The sequence below is a fragment of the Euwallacea similis genome, chromosome 19 (assembly GCF_039881205.1).
Source record: "Euwallacea similis isolate ESF13 chromosome 19, ESF131.1, whole genome shotgun sequence".
Lineage (NCBI taxonomy): Eukaryota > Metazoa > Arthropoda > Insecta > Coleoptera > Curculionidae > Euwallacea > Euwallacea similis.
The window spans coordinates 1915115-1931547 of NC_089627.1; the positions used below are offsets into that span (position 1 = coordinate 1915115).

Below are 16433 nucleotides of genomic sequence, written 5' to 3' on the forward strand. Positions count from 1 at the left end.
CGGTGTCTTATTTATGCGGAAATAACGACAGATGGAAGTGTATACAAAATGTTTGTTATATTATCACTCTATAAATCTTATAAAACAAGAAATATTCGGCTACTACTAATAATACTTTTTTTTACAAGGAAGATAAAGCAAATTCGAAACAGAGAATCCGCGATCCAATTATTATCTTTAGACTCCGAAATAATATATATTATTTAATCATCAGGCTGCCGTAACATTAGGTATAGTATGTAATAGTAATATTACTACGCAAAACGAAATACTTAATTGAATAATACTACTACACTGCAAACTCAATAATAAAGCTTCGTTTACCGTGCGGTCGCAGTAATTTGTCCGCAGGGTGAACGATATTCGTAACCCCTATTGTGTATCTTCACAATTTATTTAACGCAGATTAAAACCAAAAAATCTCTTGCAAAAGAGTAGATATCAATGTATCTACAGATCGAAAATTTTATTAACTGTTCGTAAACAAAAAAAAAAAACCTAAGCTCATCTCACTGCCAAACTATTAAACAAAAACAGAAAAATTATTTCACGTAACTCAGTAATGGCGAGTCACCCCCTTTAAATAGTAAATTAACCTAAATCATACCAAGCGTTAATAAAATGTTCGTCATTCAGACGCGCAGACCATTTTGTCTGTTCTCTGATGTCTTAAGAATGATTCAATTATGGATCAGGTCACGGTCAGGGCAATTCAGTCAGATATTTGACTGTGGCTTGACTGTGTGTTAATGTGGGTTAGCAACTGAAGATAAATGTTATACTAGTTGATCTGACGGTCACCAGATCATAATCTGTCTCATAATATGAATCATGCTTTATTAACACTGAACACAGTACCTAAAGTTATGCTAAAATTAATTAATAATGTACACACACACTAAAACAGTAACTGATTTTTCAAAACAAATTACTGCCAACTTTGGTTTTCTATTTGTTTACATTTCAGACAAAGAGTTTATTTCTTAAAACTTTGAAGTAAAGGCTTTGGCTGTTTGATTATGAGTTTTCATAAATCATCTATTTCTGATGTTGAAAATCGCCGTATTTCTTGAATAAACCTATGATGTATAATATTTTTAAGAAAATGTTATTAGTTATATTATGTTCTTTAAAGCTGAACTACGCAATTTACAGTCTTTACTAATCTTCTTAGACGCAGGATACATAATGAGGAACTTACGAAACACAGTTTGTAACAGTCCAGCACAGCACCAAGTAAAGTCATACCAGAGTACTATAAATTGAATCATAGTTATCACAAGGCGTTTTTCACACAGTTTTTCTTCCTTAAACACTTCGCCATATCCATAATATTTTGAGAAAATTCGGGGACATTGAAAATCACCTTAGGACCTTACTTCTTCGGTTAAATTTTATGAGAGGCTACTATAACTTTAATATCCTATATAGCAATATCACAATGATGTATAACTGTATTTTTAATCGTTATACATCAATGTTCCGACAACAAATACAGCTATATATGGCTAACAACAGATGCATATAAATTGCTCATCAAAATACTACACGGCTTGTTCTCAAACTATTGTTCATTGTTGGAACGTTGTATCTCAGAAACGTTTCAGCTGATTTCAAATATGATCATTAAACTTTGACTCACTGAATTTGGTTACTACAACCAATGTAGAACTTTCTTTATAATTCGAAGTTCTGATGGATATCTCGGAATAGGTATATCTTTGTTAAACAAAAGCAGTTATAAGGATTTTAAATTCCACATTTTGTAAAGACGACTGTCACAATAACCAACCTTTATGTCTAGAGAGCCGATTTATTATCCTTGCGAATCCAACCTAAACGAACCTAAAACTGTAAATCTGATTGTGGTAGCTGTCGCAGTTGTTGTTCGACTGCCCGGTGAGTGCTCAACTCATTAAAGTTAAGCAATCTATGATAAGATTTAATGTACGTGTCTAAATTATTATTATATTGTTTTCCTCTTTAATGTGAGTGTGATACTTGGCATATTCGGCAAAAGTTCAGCAGTTAAATAAAATAAGAAGTGCAAGGTGAGAGAAGTAAGTTAACGCAATTGCTGCATAAAGTGAACTTTAGAACTTCTGAATTCAACACTATTCAGAACGGAGAAAAATCAATATATCCAATATGGCTGCCTGAAATTATGACCGAAAATTGGGAAATGTAGAGGGGGCATTAAGAGAATTGAAAGCACTACTTGCAGCTAAAGATACCAAGGAAACTCAGATTTTGAATAATATGCAAGATTTGGCACATTATACAAAAGATTTTGTTAGATAAAAAAAGAAAGTACTGAACCATTCTAGAAAGAATGTCTTTCCCTAGAATAAAAATACATAGTATTTTGGTTTCGCCCAATTCAGCTAATAACAGCGCTCAAAATATTATGGTATAAAACCTATGCTATTGCCCCAACTAACCGGCATACCCCATTATGTATCCCTATTAAAAAACACAAAACCTTTCATGACTTACTGCGACTTATGCCTAATATCCACCAACTTAATCTCCCGCACCTGCAAATCGTGTTTACTCTTAGCTGCGAATTTAATCAAAGCCTGTGTGGAAATGTTCAATGCCTGTCTGCAGTCTAATCGCGTCAGTTTCTCGCATTTCGACAAATGTTCCAAACTAACCTCAGTCACCAGTTTGGCGTGACTCAAGTCCAAAGTCACTAAGTTCGCGACTGTGTTTGCGGGTTTCGTGGTGAGTTGCGCGACACCCGCGTCCGATATCCTCGGGCACATGCTCATACTCAGGTTCTCGACATTTGGTAGGTACTGCGTGACGTAACGCATGGCTATGTCAGTTATATCGGTACCCGCCAATTTCAGAGTTTTCAAGTTGCGGAAACGGATTTTGTCCCCTGCTAAACCTGACCGCGCATCGTTGTTCGTACCTGTATTCCGAAAATTTATAAGAATAATATAAAATCAGTAAAAGCTTGAAATAAAGTAAAGATTTTTTTTTATAAACTTAACAAACAGGCGTTTTCTTGAATTGAGACTCACCTAAGATCTCCCTTAGTGCCAAATCATTAAAATCTGAAATAAAGCTCAAATCCAGAACCTGCAAGATAGCAGAATGATTTGTTCGTAAAGAAATGGCACTTTTTACATCAATGCTTTGCAGATATAACTGCTTTAAATTATTCAACCTCTGGATGAGCCATGGCAATTGGAAATGGTTGATTCTACACCAGTTTAAGCTGAGAATTTCGGGTTGACGACGCACAGTGCCTTTCAGCATGTCGCTCGAAATCTTTTTGTGGTCGAATTCCATGCGTTTCCACAGGGACGGGTCGATGGAATATGTGGCCCATGTTTTACAGACTACAATACAACATAAGATAAAAGTCCCGTTAATTCTGCCAAAGGGCTAATTTAGTAATTTTCAGGAATATTTGTATCCTGGGAAACGCTGAGATAGAAAGACACAGTATTGGTCAATTTTGTGGTTTCCAAGGAAATTATCTTCCAGACAAAATTGCCACAAGGTTGTTAGAATCCATTCCGCCGAACCAGAATCCAAAAATAAAGTATTTACCATACAGACTTACCTAAAGCGCAGTTCAACAATTCCAACGGTGTTAAGTACTTAAATATGCATAAAATGACTCTCTTATCTAACACTAAATTGTTCGTGGGAACTATTGGATTTATCATAAGCGGCGCCGGTCTTACCACCACAATTGGCTTTTTCAAAACCTGCAAAATACATAAATGACATACACATAAAGACTCAGGTAATTTTGTAATTAAAACATTGAAATTTTGAAATAAATGTGCACCAAAACAACTGTTTGTTACTCAGGCATATATTTGATATTGGAAGCAGGCAATTAAAATTTCATACCTTTGTACTATTACTCGCTATCTGGTGAGCCAGTTGCATCCTAAAAGCAGTCTTTCGATGGCCGTCGTTGGCGGTGGGTGGAGGAATCACTTTGGTGTCAATTTCGGAATTGTCGCTAGATCGTCTTTTTTTGATTGGTAACAATTCCTATAGAAAAAAAAAACATAAATGAAACAGATCGCTATTTTCACTAACGTGTATTTATTACCTGCAACTTGGGATCTTTTTGGTCATTGTCGCTCCCTGAATCAGAATGTTCCGGCTGAATTTTGTTCTCAAATGCACTAGACGCATCAGAACTTATACTAATTCTTCTGAAATAATATAATACCTCATACTCTGGTTTCATGTGTAGTAGATGATAAATAATTCTTATTGCTTTAAGTGTGGACAGAAGAACGTTTTATAAAGCACTAACCGAATATCTGAAGATTTTTGCCTGGCACGGAAATGCCTAGGCCTATAATCGGTATTTTTTCCCATTTTACAGCACAACGGACATTCCCAAGAATTAGGCATATCCTCATTGATATACCCACTGTAATCTTGGCAGAGCCGTTGCACGCATTGTGGATGTGCGATTTCATAGCAAACCTAAAGAGTAACAAGATTCAAAACTTAATAAATTTTATCAGTACAATGGGGAAAAAATGCGCTAACCGAACATTCCATAAGAGTACTAGGAGTATCACATCTCTGGGGACCTTTCTGTAATGGTGCAACTGGGGTCTGCATCCAACCATCCAGTCCACACCTAAATAACCAGCGCATGAAGTTAAAGGTATAATGTCACTCTCATAGTTACCTAGCGCAAGCAGCTGTAACTGGTAACATGGGTTGTAAGCACTGTCGCATATTGCAAGTCTGTTTAGCCCTCCCTGGGCCACCAAATTTCACCATATCCAAACAAAATGTGCATTCACCACAATCAGCTCGCTGGCATGCTGAACATTTTTTACACCTACGAATACACAAAAACCCAGTCGGTGTTCACTTATTCAAATTAATCGAATGAGACATTTTGAAACACTTATTATCTAATTCCTACCTCGTACGCCGTCTCCGAGGTCCCCCTTTGTCACCAGGGGCGGATCCAGGCGACGTCTTGGGTCCTTTGAAAGCACCGGGAGGCTTCGGTGTCCTGATCACATTGTTGGGGCTGGTTTTGCCATAGAAATGTTTCCTCTTATCATCGTGGGGCACTGAAATAAGTAATCATAATGTGTAACAGAAAAGTAACGGTTCGATTAAGAAAAGAACAGAAATATTGACATATTGAGACAACATCAACCACGAGCCAATTTGGAAATTCAGTTTAAACTCCGTTTGGAGGTTTAACTATCAAATTCGCTAAAATTTACGTTTTACAACCTATCATAAACTCCAAACTGAAATTTAATTGATACCTGCACTTCAGGTATGATTTAAACTTCAATTTAAAGTTTATAACATAAAAAAGAGGTGATTTTACAATTGTTGGGAAAACGGGAGTGGAAATACATATGAAGTGATTTTGACGAATATTATTAAATTTGAAATTGTTGAAGATTTCGACGTGATCTGACGACCCTGTTACCACGCAAATATAACTTTAGAACGAATGCCAATGTTATAGTAAACAGGGGACATGTGTCAAATTCCTACGGCTTGCTGTGTTTCAAATAATAAACAAATGGATTATAGATGCCATATTCACAGGTAGTGTCCCACATAAGTGGGCCACTGGATTTCTCTACTTTATAGTGGAATTATTATAAAAAGTAAAATATATTTTTTTAATATTTATAGCATTTTTTCCGGATTATCCAAATATATTTTGAAAAAACTGGTGAGGATACCCAAAGACGTTATAAATATGTAATTGGCTAGAAAAACTTCTTCACGACTTACAATAACGTTTTCTTCGATTGAATGGAAAAGTAAATTTAAAAAATTAAGCGTTTCCGTGTCTTTTTACGCTTTCACTCAGCAAGTTAAACGAGTCACCATTCTTACCAAGTATACAATTGAATAACATTCAGTGCACCATTTACCCATTTGCAACAAATAATAATTAAACCCATATTTCATTGGCATATGCCAGTGTACCTCTGGCACGCTTCAGCATTGCTACAATGGTGTATCACACACAGCGATTTAACAACCACCTGGACACATTAGAGAGCTTTCAAGACCCGCAAAAAACTACTCCGGTTAACGGTATTTAACAACTTTGACATACCAAATGTCAGTTAACTTTTGCTACTACTACTAACAAATGGCAGCTAACGAAAGAGACTTTACGATAGCAGTTATCCTTCACATATGCCCTATATTCCTTCAAATCTGATATACCAAATTTTTACTGCAGGATGGCTGCAATTTATCCAGGGAGAAATTTATTATTTTCGATTATCACAAAAACATGCAATGTATTGAATTCCCAGTTTCTAATGGTTAAACAGTCTATTATTTTGATGGCTTTGTTGACATCACGTGAGCAAACTTTCCCTTATAGTAATCGCAACGGTAGCGAAATACGAGGGTCAATGAAAGCTGTTAACTAATCTTTCAAATAACAGCTACGTTAACGTCTAAGTTAATCGCAGTCGGAAAGAAAAATTAAAGTTCTTGAAAACTCTCTATTAATAATGACCCGTTACAAGTTTTGCTGCATAGAGCTAAGCAGTATACAGGTCGTTCTATACGTTTAATATAGAAGCATTGCGTACTTTTGTGTTTACCGGAAGCGCATTTTCAACACATACTCCCAAAATTAATTATTTAGTTATTATTTAAAACTTACGTGACAAAATTGGCCTGTTTGTTATAGCCAATTCCCTGGTGTCTTGTCTGTGTAAACCAATCAGTGTCCGTACATCTTGGATCAAAGCAATTGGGTCTCTGATCAAATCAGGAAGATTTTTCTTGTTTGACGGCAGCATATGAAGATACCTTACAATGTCCTAAAAAACGAAAATTGAATAAAATGATGTTGCAAGAATGTTTTAGTAATCTAAATAGGAAGCACATATGTAACGATAATTATTCAACTTACTTTTAAACCGTGCAGCTCGGCTTGGGTCAAGTGAATGTGAATTTTATCCTGCGATAGTTTTACATTTTGACCTGAAGTCAAATGGCAATTCCCTAAAATGCAATGCACATAACGCTCCAACACATACCAGAGCATTTCTGTGAAAAATGGATAACGAAACTTTTGGGGAACCTAAAAAACCAAAATAAAGATAGTCTTTTCCATTAATTGTAAGTTGATCATAGTACCTTAGTAGTATCTTCAACTTGCGCGCATTTCAACTGCTTTTCTATTCCGAACGAATGGAGAAAATTCCCTCCAAAAACTAGAGAATCCATTGGAGTGTAAACTGCGTGTATCCAGCCCGTCGGGATAAAAAATGTCTGGCCGGCGTGGAGAACAATCCTAAAAAGAACAATCTTAAAACTTCAAGTAGAAGTGACTTTTCTAATCCAACCTTGCACATTTCTCCACAGTGTCGCCGAAGAAAATGTCTGATTGCTTGCCGGAAAGACACCACCTTTCATAGAGATCAATATTATGTTCGGTAGGGGGAATTAACCAAAATACTTTGCAGCCTAAAATTTCATTTGAGTGACAAAATTATATGAATTAAATCAATAAGTATAAGTACCTTTTAAAATATGGTACCAAACAGAGGTTCCACCAAAGTCGATGTGAAAGTCTGTATAACATCCCTTAACAGACATCAGGCAATACTTCTGTACCTTTGGATATTTCATATCCTCAAGCAGATTAGTAGCCTCGATCTGGCTCTCTTTCAAGTGCCTAGGCCACACACAATCCACCCAATCAATTTGCCTTTGATAAGACTGGCTCATTAGTCCTAAATAACTCTCCTCTCGGCAATAATTACCTTACTACCGTCGGGCTTTGAACGTAGTTCTCCAGCTTAGTGTGAGAGAACTCCAATGAGATCACGTTTAATAGCCGCGCCTTGTTGGGGTCTTCGTAGTATTTTTGCCATTCTTTCATGGTCATTTCGCTGTTCTTTTGGGTACTGACGTCCATCACGTCGAGAACCCGCCTAGAGCCCACACTTACTCTGACGTCGTTTATAGAAAAATTTGAACTAGGTACTCTGATACCTGAAATGAGACGTGGACAGGATTAAGTTAAGATTTGATTGATGGTAAGTAATACATGCATCAGATTGATGACAGATTTAATATCCTATACGCTAGTTCAATGACACTCTTTTTCGTACACGTGTGTGTAGCATATCACAAAAAAGTGTGCGACAATAAAAGCAGGCCTATTCCCTCAATAAACAGAATAAAGCAAAAAAAAATCTGTAACCAACATTCTATATATTTGTGCGTGTTTTTTTATTAAAGACGGCAATAAAATGCATTCAAAGTCATCTTATCCTTCGATTTTTTATGTCTCCTTAGAAAACTACAAATTAAAACCGAAACACCCTGTATATTTAAATATTAACCACTGAAATATTTATTTAACTTTTTCTACAAGCATACGATAAATTGGCTTTACCGTACGCACTCGCGAGATGAATGTAGCACTTTACCGTACTGAAAACAAAGTGGCATGTAGATGGTACTATGCATGACGATTAACATACATCTACTAAAACATTTACCGCATACTTTGCACGTGTGTAAAGTTTTTACTGCACGCTAAAATTTAACTGAACTTACAAAAAGGGGCAAAGTTAACGCGCGCGTGCTCATAGCATAAATGTGCAATTGCGAAAGTGTCTCTTCCCATGAACTATGAAAGTAAACATAACTAACAAAGATCGTAGTCGCGAAAACAAACGCAAACACATAACTTTTATGTACTGCTGACAAATCAATGATGAACAAAACACAATGAACTGCTCTAGCTAAAAAATGATTCTATCGTAATAAGCTTTTATTGCGTTAATCAATTAGAACTAATATATTCCTGCCAACAATTTAGCTTCATCCTATAGGTTTCCAAAATGCCACAAAGGTCTTAATTTCGATAACAATATTCACCAAAACATTACAAAATACCAAAAGCATTGCCAGCCGACCAGGGCTCAATTTCCGCGCGGGGTAAACTTTTTTGTGATCCATGGCCGTGGGAAAAATAATGTACATAACTCGCAAGAAAATTCTTAACACACATGCGCGACTCCTACCCTCGCCTGCGGCTCAAGCGCAACAGTTGACACTGGTGCGTTAAGAGTTACCTCCTTCACTTGTGATGTAAATAACTATTACCACGCTAGACTACTGAACGAGCGCACCGCTTCGCGTCATTCAACTGCAATCTGCGTGTGGTCAAGTACCATTTTCCACATTTGGCAGGTAAAGAACTCTTGTAGTAATAAAATTGAGACTTCCCATCGATTCCAGTGGTTTTGAAAAACGTATAGATCTAATGTTTTTATTGCATTATTCACAATTATTATATCAGGAAGGCAGTTTACAAATTGAATACTTTCAAGGAATCTAAATAGAGTAAATGTGGCAAACACGCTCGCTCGAGTGCTTCACGCCTCTCATCATATAAAACGCAAGCACAAAACAGGAACATCGAAACTAGAAGCGCACAGTGCAAAAGGAGACGAGGCGAACGAACGTTCATACGCCCTGAAACGTGAAAAGCATGGGCGTATACGTAAAATTGAAAGCATCGCGCGCGCAGTTTTAAGTCCCAAGTCATTAGAAAATAAATCCCAAACTTACCCAAACCAGTCTTATCCTTAAAGAGCAAAGGAGTATTGAAGCCATATTTCTGAAAATAAGCGACGTTCAGCTCCTCGCCTCTCATCTCCTTGACCATCCCGTGGGACTCGAACACTCGATCCTCCAACTTTTCTTGCAGATTAAAAGTCCTCCGGCCCTCGAGGTCATCTTCGTCACCCAATGCCCAATCGTCGGAGTAGAGTTTCTTTTGCTTGCGTTCGCGCTGAAACCAGACGGAAAATTAGGATAAAGTTTGTAATCAAAAACACGTTAAAGGTTAACGCAGGATAGATGATCTAACGGCGTCCGCAGAAGTCAATAGACAAGCAAAATATCAACAGGTTGTCCGTTCTCTGGGAATTGTACGGAACCGAGAAGTATACGAGACATTCCGTGCTGTACAGCTATAAAATCAGATTTATAGAGCACAACCCTCAGGTCGAAAGAATCTAAATTTTACGGCAAAAATAAAAAACAGATGGTCAAAACCCTGCATATTTCACACGCGTATTTATGCATCGATGAGGGGGCGATACGAAGAAGCCCACAATTTGCTTCACCATTTTATGCAGAACTTCAACTCAAGTTGTTACCACAAACATATTATGCAGTAAGTGCTGGGAATACCCTACACCAACATATTATAATTAAACCCCAGTTTCATAATACATACTCTCATCAATTCTTCACATATACATTCCACGACACTCTTGACGAAGTGCATTCCTCTACACATACATCCAGACAGATTAAAATCAATAAGCCTCAAAGCATCAATTTCTAGGAATACCTATCTTCTACCCAATCAATTTACAAGGGGACAGGTTATGTTAAAAAAATGGAAAACATGTTGGCAAGAAAAACGTACCATACGAGAGATGTAGCCCTGACGATCCGGAAGACGGGAGGAGAACTTACGTTCCCTATGCGCCATATTGAACTACTGAAACTGAAGCTGACGCAGCTGGGATGAAAACCGAAAGCTTCGGCTGGATAATCGGGCGCTTATAGAAAGTCGGTCCACAGCTTTCGGAGCGCAAACAGTTCCAGTTTTAATATCTAAGCTTAATGAGGGGACAAGTGGAGTTAAATTAAAAGAAATGGAGCCTCTTGAGTTCATGGGAGAACATACAGTTGAATATCATCATTTCATTACTAAATTTTCCAGGATCATCTTTTCGATGATAATCGTGTCACCTTAAGGTAAGAAAACCAAAAGCATATCAAAACAATTCTTTTACTCGGACCGATATTCATCAGGTAGGCCGAAATGGTTCCGATCGTCCTTAAGACATTTCCCTAAGAAACCGGAACTTGAAAACTATGGTGTGTAAGGGGTATATGTAGGCGCAGCCGCGGGATACATAGTGGAGGGCCAGTTATGACGACAACAGGCCAAAGGAAAAGTGGAATTTGCATTTCCCGTCAGAATCACCATCTACCCGTCAAGATTCTCTGTCCAAACTTCCTGATTCCACGAATTGTTGCATAATAGGATGGGACGTTTCAGCTTTGTTGCGGACGTTATTACCTTTTGAATTTTATTAAATATGTTCTATACATTTGAGGCGGATTGTTCATTTATGTCTTTTATTTTTTTGGGGGGAGGGGACTAACACGCCTCAAACAAGAAAAAGTAAAAATACGACGGAATCTAGTATAAAATTTAAGATTGAGAAAAAGTAAAATAAAAAATATCCTTTCTTAGATATTTTAATTAAAAACAAATTTATAAAGGTAGTAAATCAGTGTTTACCAGAAACCAACTCATACATACTATTATTTGAATAGACTAAAACGCCAATTAGCCAAATTTTAAAAAAATATTCAATGGTGCATATTCCACTTAATTACTTGTACAATGTGTCTAATTGTAAAGTAAAGAGGTGCGCAGCAAGGGAATCTCGTAAACAGTATTAGATACAGACTTGGTAAATAGAAGAAAAATTGCGCATTCGAGGGGGTAGTTTCACGGTGCAAACAGACTTACAAAATCACTTTTGATTTCTTAATTAGTTCGAAAACACTTTCTAAATGCAGCCCTGGTGATTTTATGTGGATTTTAAGACAAATGTTATTACAAATTAATTGATTTATCACACTTAGTAAATATATGCAATGTTTTGGTTTTTTTGTGTTCTGAGTTTGATAAGTATTATGTTTGACTCGTAGTTGTAATTTAACCAAAATGTGATTTTAAAAAAATTATTATTTTGAAATACCTGAAAAACAAAAAATAGCTTTGTATATTTATATGCATCGTGAAACTACACCCTTGACGCGCCACTTTTCTCCCATTTAACTAAGTCTGTACCTATAGCCATTTACGAAATCTCCATGCTGGATATTCTTATTTTTTAATATTATCAATTATCCAATATATTTTCTGACGCATCGTTCTTTATTTTACGACCTATAAGCCGTACCTTTGCAAAAGGCAGGCTGTAAAGTATGTTTTCGTACAGATATTGTTTCTTAGGTGGTGATTCAGTTGTGTGTTGGCGCGCCGATATATAAAATGTTCATAATACGGAATAAACTAATAATCGAGATAACCAGTTGTTCTGTTTCAAAGACTCGTGAGATACGTCTATAGTGTAGCTATTATTGATTGAGTGAAAATGGATGCCATGTAGCTGTCATTTAGTGTCATTTAATGCGGGAAAAGGGGTGTCGCCAAATACTTTTTTCTTCTTTCGTTTGGAAGCATGATAAATTGCCATTTAGTAGATGAAGGTGGATGTTGCTGATGAAATTAAGTTCTTTTTTTCACTTTTTTAGTTTTGTTGGTATTATTTGTTTGATTTTAATTTCAATTGTAGAATGCACGGCAATATACGTAGTTTTCCTTTATTTCAAGAAAAGCAGGGCAAATCGCCTGTTCATTTAACGAGTCTGATAATTACTAGTAATATGTAGTAAAGTTTCGAATGGAACATGACAAATTTCATTTAATGAGTCAAAATGGGAAATCTGAAAAAAACGGAAAAAACATGACAAATCGATATTTATTTATATGAATTAAAATGGCTGTTGCCAAATTTATGTTTCTTACTATTTGCGACTTTTCTTTGAAATAAGAGGCAATATTCTAATTATGTCCCTAAGATTGTACAGCCTTTTTAACAGTCCGAGTATACTTATTGAGTCCATTTGACTATACAATATACAGGATGGCACTTTTTTGTAGCAGGACTTTAACAGTCGATAGAAAAACCTATTTTAAGAAGAACATTTCATATCAACATAGGCCCAAAAAATCGATTATTTTTTATAATACTCCAACCTCTGGAGATATTTAAACTAAATTTGGTGTACAGCATCACATTGTCTGCTGCCATATTCGGTAATATCACAGCCCACGAGCAATCAGTGCCAGAGTTGTGAAGTTTTACTACCATAAATTTCAATAAACTACTAATACGGTCCTGTCTAAAATAAAATTTTATTATTTATTTTTGTTAATGATACGTATTGCATAATTAAAAGTGAAAAACAACTATAAAAATTAACTTAATTTAAAATAGGTGTTCAAAATATGAATCATTTTGTTGCACATATAATTCACACCGACGTCTAATGGATCGGAGAACACCAATTAAATTATGATTTCTAAATTCAATGCACGTACCTCTAATGCGGCCAATAAGTTCTTCCCTTGTTTCCACAGGAGTTGCATATACTTGTTCTTTTAAAAATCTCAAAACAAAAAAGTCCAATGGGGTTAGGTCGAGAGAATTTATTAATTAAATTTTTTTTTATTGAATTTGTTACGCAACTAAGCAAGATATAAAAAAATGTCACGAAACATTTTTTGTAGAAAAAGAATTACTCATTTAGGAAAACAATCTTAATTTGATTTTAGACAGGACCGTATTAGTAATTTATTTAATTTTATGGTAGTAAAACCCAACAACTCCGGTACTGGATGCTCGTGGGCCATGATATTATTACTGAATATGGCAGCATACAATGCGATGCTGTAAACAAAATTTGGTATAAATATTTCCAGAAGTTGGAATATTATAAAAAAAGAATTGAATTTTTTTCAAGTTTTCAACGCCCGCTATCTTTAAAATAAAGCATTTATGTTGATATGAAATTTTCATTTTAAAATAAGTTTTTCTGTCGATTATTAACGTTCTGCTACAAAATAGTGGACCACCCTGTATATTTTCTCTTATTCTGTTCGGGAATAACGTCTCACACATAGATAGGAGTTGTTGGAGTTCAGAAATGGCACATCTTTCTTAGTTAAAGCTAACTAAGAACAAAACTCACCTAGTAAAGCATAAATGTTATAACTAGATGATAGTGTTTATCAATATTGCACTATTACATCAAACACTTCATCTCTCCCTGCTGTCCTTTTATTAAGAGTAAAAACCTTATGCACACTCAAATCCTAAATTAGTGAGATATAAAAATTCGGGTGTTGAATAATTTTATATAAATAGATACTCATGTACATTCAAAACAGTTGTGCTTACATGCAAAGTAGACAAATTTAATTGGAGGCAGAGAATATAAGATGTAAAGCGGAGAAAATTAAAAGAATATTTCAAAATCCTACTCGATGAGGACCATTGGATGGCAATTCCTCGTAACAATTTCTTTGATTCGTTCCCGTTATAATTTATTCGATTATTCATTGACAGACTTCATTTCGCAACTACTTACACAAACAACTTTTTTTTGCGACGTGCGGTAATATATTACTTTCCGCGCTAGTTAGGTAAATAACTATAACGCTTGAATTAATATAACGTCTTAAAATTATATTTACTCTTCCTCTGGCATTTGATTCGATAACTATCCTGAAGAGACAAGCTTCGATTTAGTACAAAGTACGTTTTTTATTAAATAAAATAGACATAAAATGGCATTGATTTTTAAACGAGACGTCTTGAATAATATGAATGAATGAATAACGTCAATTGAACAATCTGTTCTTCCTCAGTTTTTTCGATAGTCATTTGAACTGAATTGCGTAGTTTTGAGATTAAGGAAAATTGTTAATTTACTACCAGCATGCTACAAAGTCGCTTTGCTTTGCCGTACGCATTATCCACCAGAAATTAGTACTTTGCCACGTATAAAAGAAAGTTGCACAAGTCAATGTCAAAAATATTTGTTGACAATGTCAAGTGTGGTAATTGACGTGCGTGCAGTAAAACGTTGAAACGCACGTGTGCGTCTACACGCTACTACTATTTAATGGAACCTATAAAAAAACATCAAAATTAACGCACATGCGATATGCTCATAGGAAAATACTGTACTTGACATGTGAAAGGGTTTGGCTGCCACAAAAAAACTCTTGCAAAAGGTTTTGGATGGTAAAAGGGAGGAATCCCAGGAAAAATATCACCCCATAGATTTGGACGAAATTGAAAACTCTATGTAATCTCCAATAAGTTGCAAAATTGTCCACATTTCAGGTAAAGGTTTGATAAACTATGAGAGTTATGAGAAAATAAAGAAAATTGAAATTGAACTGTTCTATAGCTGTATCTTAAATCTTCGAGAAATGCGAATCCACTTTGTTAGACTTAGATTTATTTTATGCTCAAAGAATGTGTGGTTAGCGAGTTGCCACTGCTATTTCAAAAATATCTGCAGTTACCTACAGATACGAAAATTATGCGAAAACTCAATTACTAGTAAACAGGGTTCAGGTCCTCCTAAAACTTTAAATTTGCTTCTAAATAATGGTACACATCGCCAAAAGAAATGAAGGGATGGTGGTGCAGACACCAACCGTTGCTTCCACGGCCCCAAAACCAAGACGTGTGGGGTACTGGTGATGCTATAAACAGGTGAGCCAGTACATATAAAACCGGTGTCGACGACTTACGAAAACAGTCTTATTTGAAAGTACATCGCGACGTAGCATAGCCTTCATCGCACGCTTTGTAACACATCGATCGGAAATAAAACTAGCGCAAACAATCACATCAGGCATATGACTTACAAATTAGTACTCACTTATTTGACCACAATTTCTCATCCATGAGTTAAGCGAGAAACATCCCCCTATCTATGGCATTAAAATCAACCAAAAGTGATAAGAGCGTGCATTTACTTTGCAATGAGAAAAGGCATGGCGACTACACAATCCATGAAGGTTTACGTGAGAACTTTGTGCCACAAAATGGCCGTACCAAGCCAACATTTATGTCAATGGAACGGTACTTACCAGCTGTCTTGAGATTTTGGCCTTTCCAGAAGAGCAAATTTGCGACATTTTTCCGCACAACTACGTGAATTTCGAGAAATCCACGACCTCCGAAACGTCCACGTCTACACACAAAGCTTCCAGAAGCAGGACTAAATATAAAGCTAAGCCCATCGCTTACGTCGTTTAACAAACGGTATTTTCTGTCCTCGTCGGATATCTTGAGCATCTGTAAGATTATCTCTGTTAGGCCAATTATCAAGCACCATGCGCATGTCGTTGGATATTCCGTAAAATTAGGTTTCAATCCAACGTTGTCAGTATTAGCAAAATGACTAGCTTTCCTTATTAACGTCTACCTTATTGCTAAATTTCCAATGGTTTAAGTGTCAATACTTAAAAATTTTAATAATTCGAAGTTATGGTTAATTTTTAATTATGTGTGCAGCAAGGGAAAATAGAATTTAAAAAAATTAATTATGATGCAAATATTCAACAAATAGAAGTATGCACAGGGTGTCTCAAACTAGATAGTTTTTTGGTGGGTATCTCACTTATTATTGAAATTAGACTCGGTGTTTATAACAGAAGTGTTGACAGCGACAAAAAAGTCGTCGCCATATTGCTTTTCGTTAACATGGGGTATATAAAAAAACTGCAATTT

At 35.9% G+C, this 16433-nt stretch overlaps 1 protein-coding gene across 3 annotated transcripts; it reads right to left on the reverse strand.

Annotated features, from left to right (window-relative positions):
- Positions 1-38: 38 nt before the first annotated feature.
- On the reverse strand, positions 39-15987 carry Kdm2 (Lysine demethylase 2). 3 transcript variants are annotated; one of them, XM_066399399.1, is made up of 17 exons: positions 15791-15987; positions 9592-9814; positions 7770-8001; positions 7527-7714; positions 7350-7470; positions 7141-7297; positions 6914-7084; positions 6662-6821; positions 4925-5078; positions 4682-4837; positions 4537-4630; positions 4295-4470; positions 4085-4190; positions 3877-4023; positions 3581-3728; positions 3033-3353; positions 39-2920 (listed from the first exon to the last, which is right to left on the reverse strand). In XM_066399399.1, exons 1-17 carry the CDS (start codon positions 15836-15838, stop codon positions 2493-2495), a joined length of 3030 nt encoding a protein of 1009 aa, XP_066255496.1. In that variant the 5' UTR covers positions 15839-15987; the 3' UTR covers positions 39-2492. The 3 variants fall into 3 exon arrangements, with proteins under 3 accessions (XP_066255496.1, XP_066255495.1, XP_066255494.1); XM_066399398.1 differs by lacking the exon at positions 15791-15987 and adding an exon at positions 10460-10576 and having other exon boundaries at positions 4085-4187; XM_066399397.1 differs by lacking the exon at positions 15791-15987 and adding an exon at positions 10460-10575.
- Between the last annotated feature and the right edge of the window lie 446 nt (positions 15988-16433).

Excerpts from the sequence above, each read along its gene's own strand:
- Kdm2 (XM_066399397.1), bottom strand. The coding sequence starts at position 10,525 with ATGGCGCATAGGGAACGTAAGTTCTCCTCCCGTCTTCCGGATCGTCAG. Across the intron at positions 4,838-4,924 it reads CCTCGGAGACGGCGTACGAG|GTGTAAAAAATGTTCAGCAT; the intron begins GTAGGAATTAGA and ends GTGTATTCGTAG. Across the intron at positions 3,729-3,876 it reads TAGCGAGTAATAGTACAAAG|GTTTTGAAAAAGCCAATTGT; the intron begins GTATGAAATTTT and ends TGTATTTTGCAG.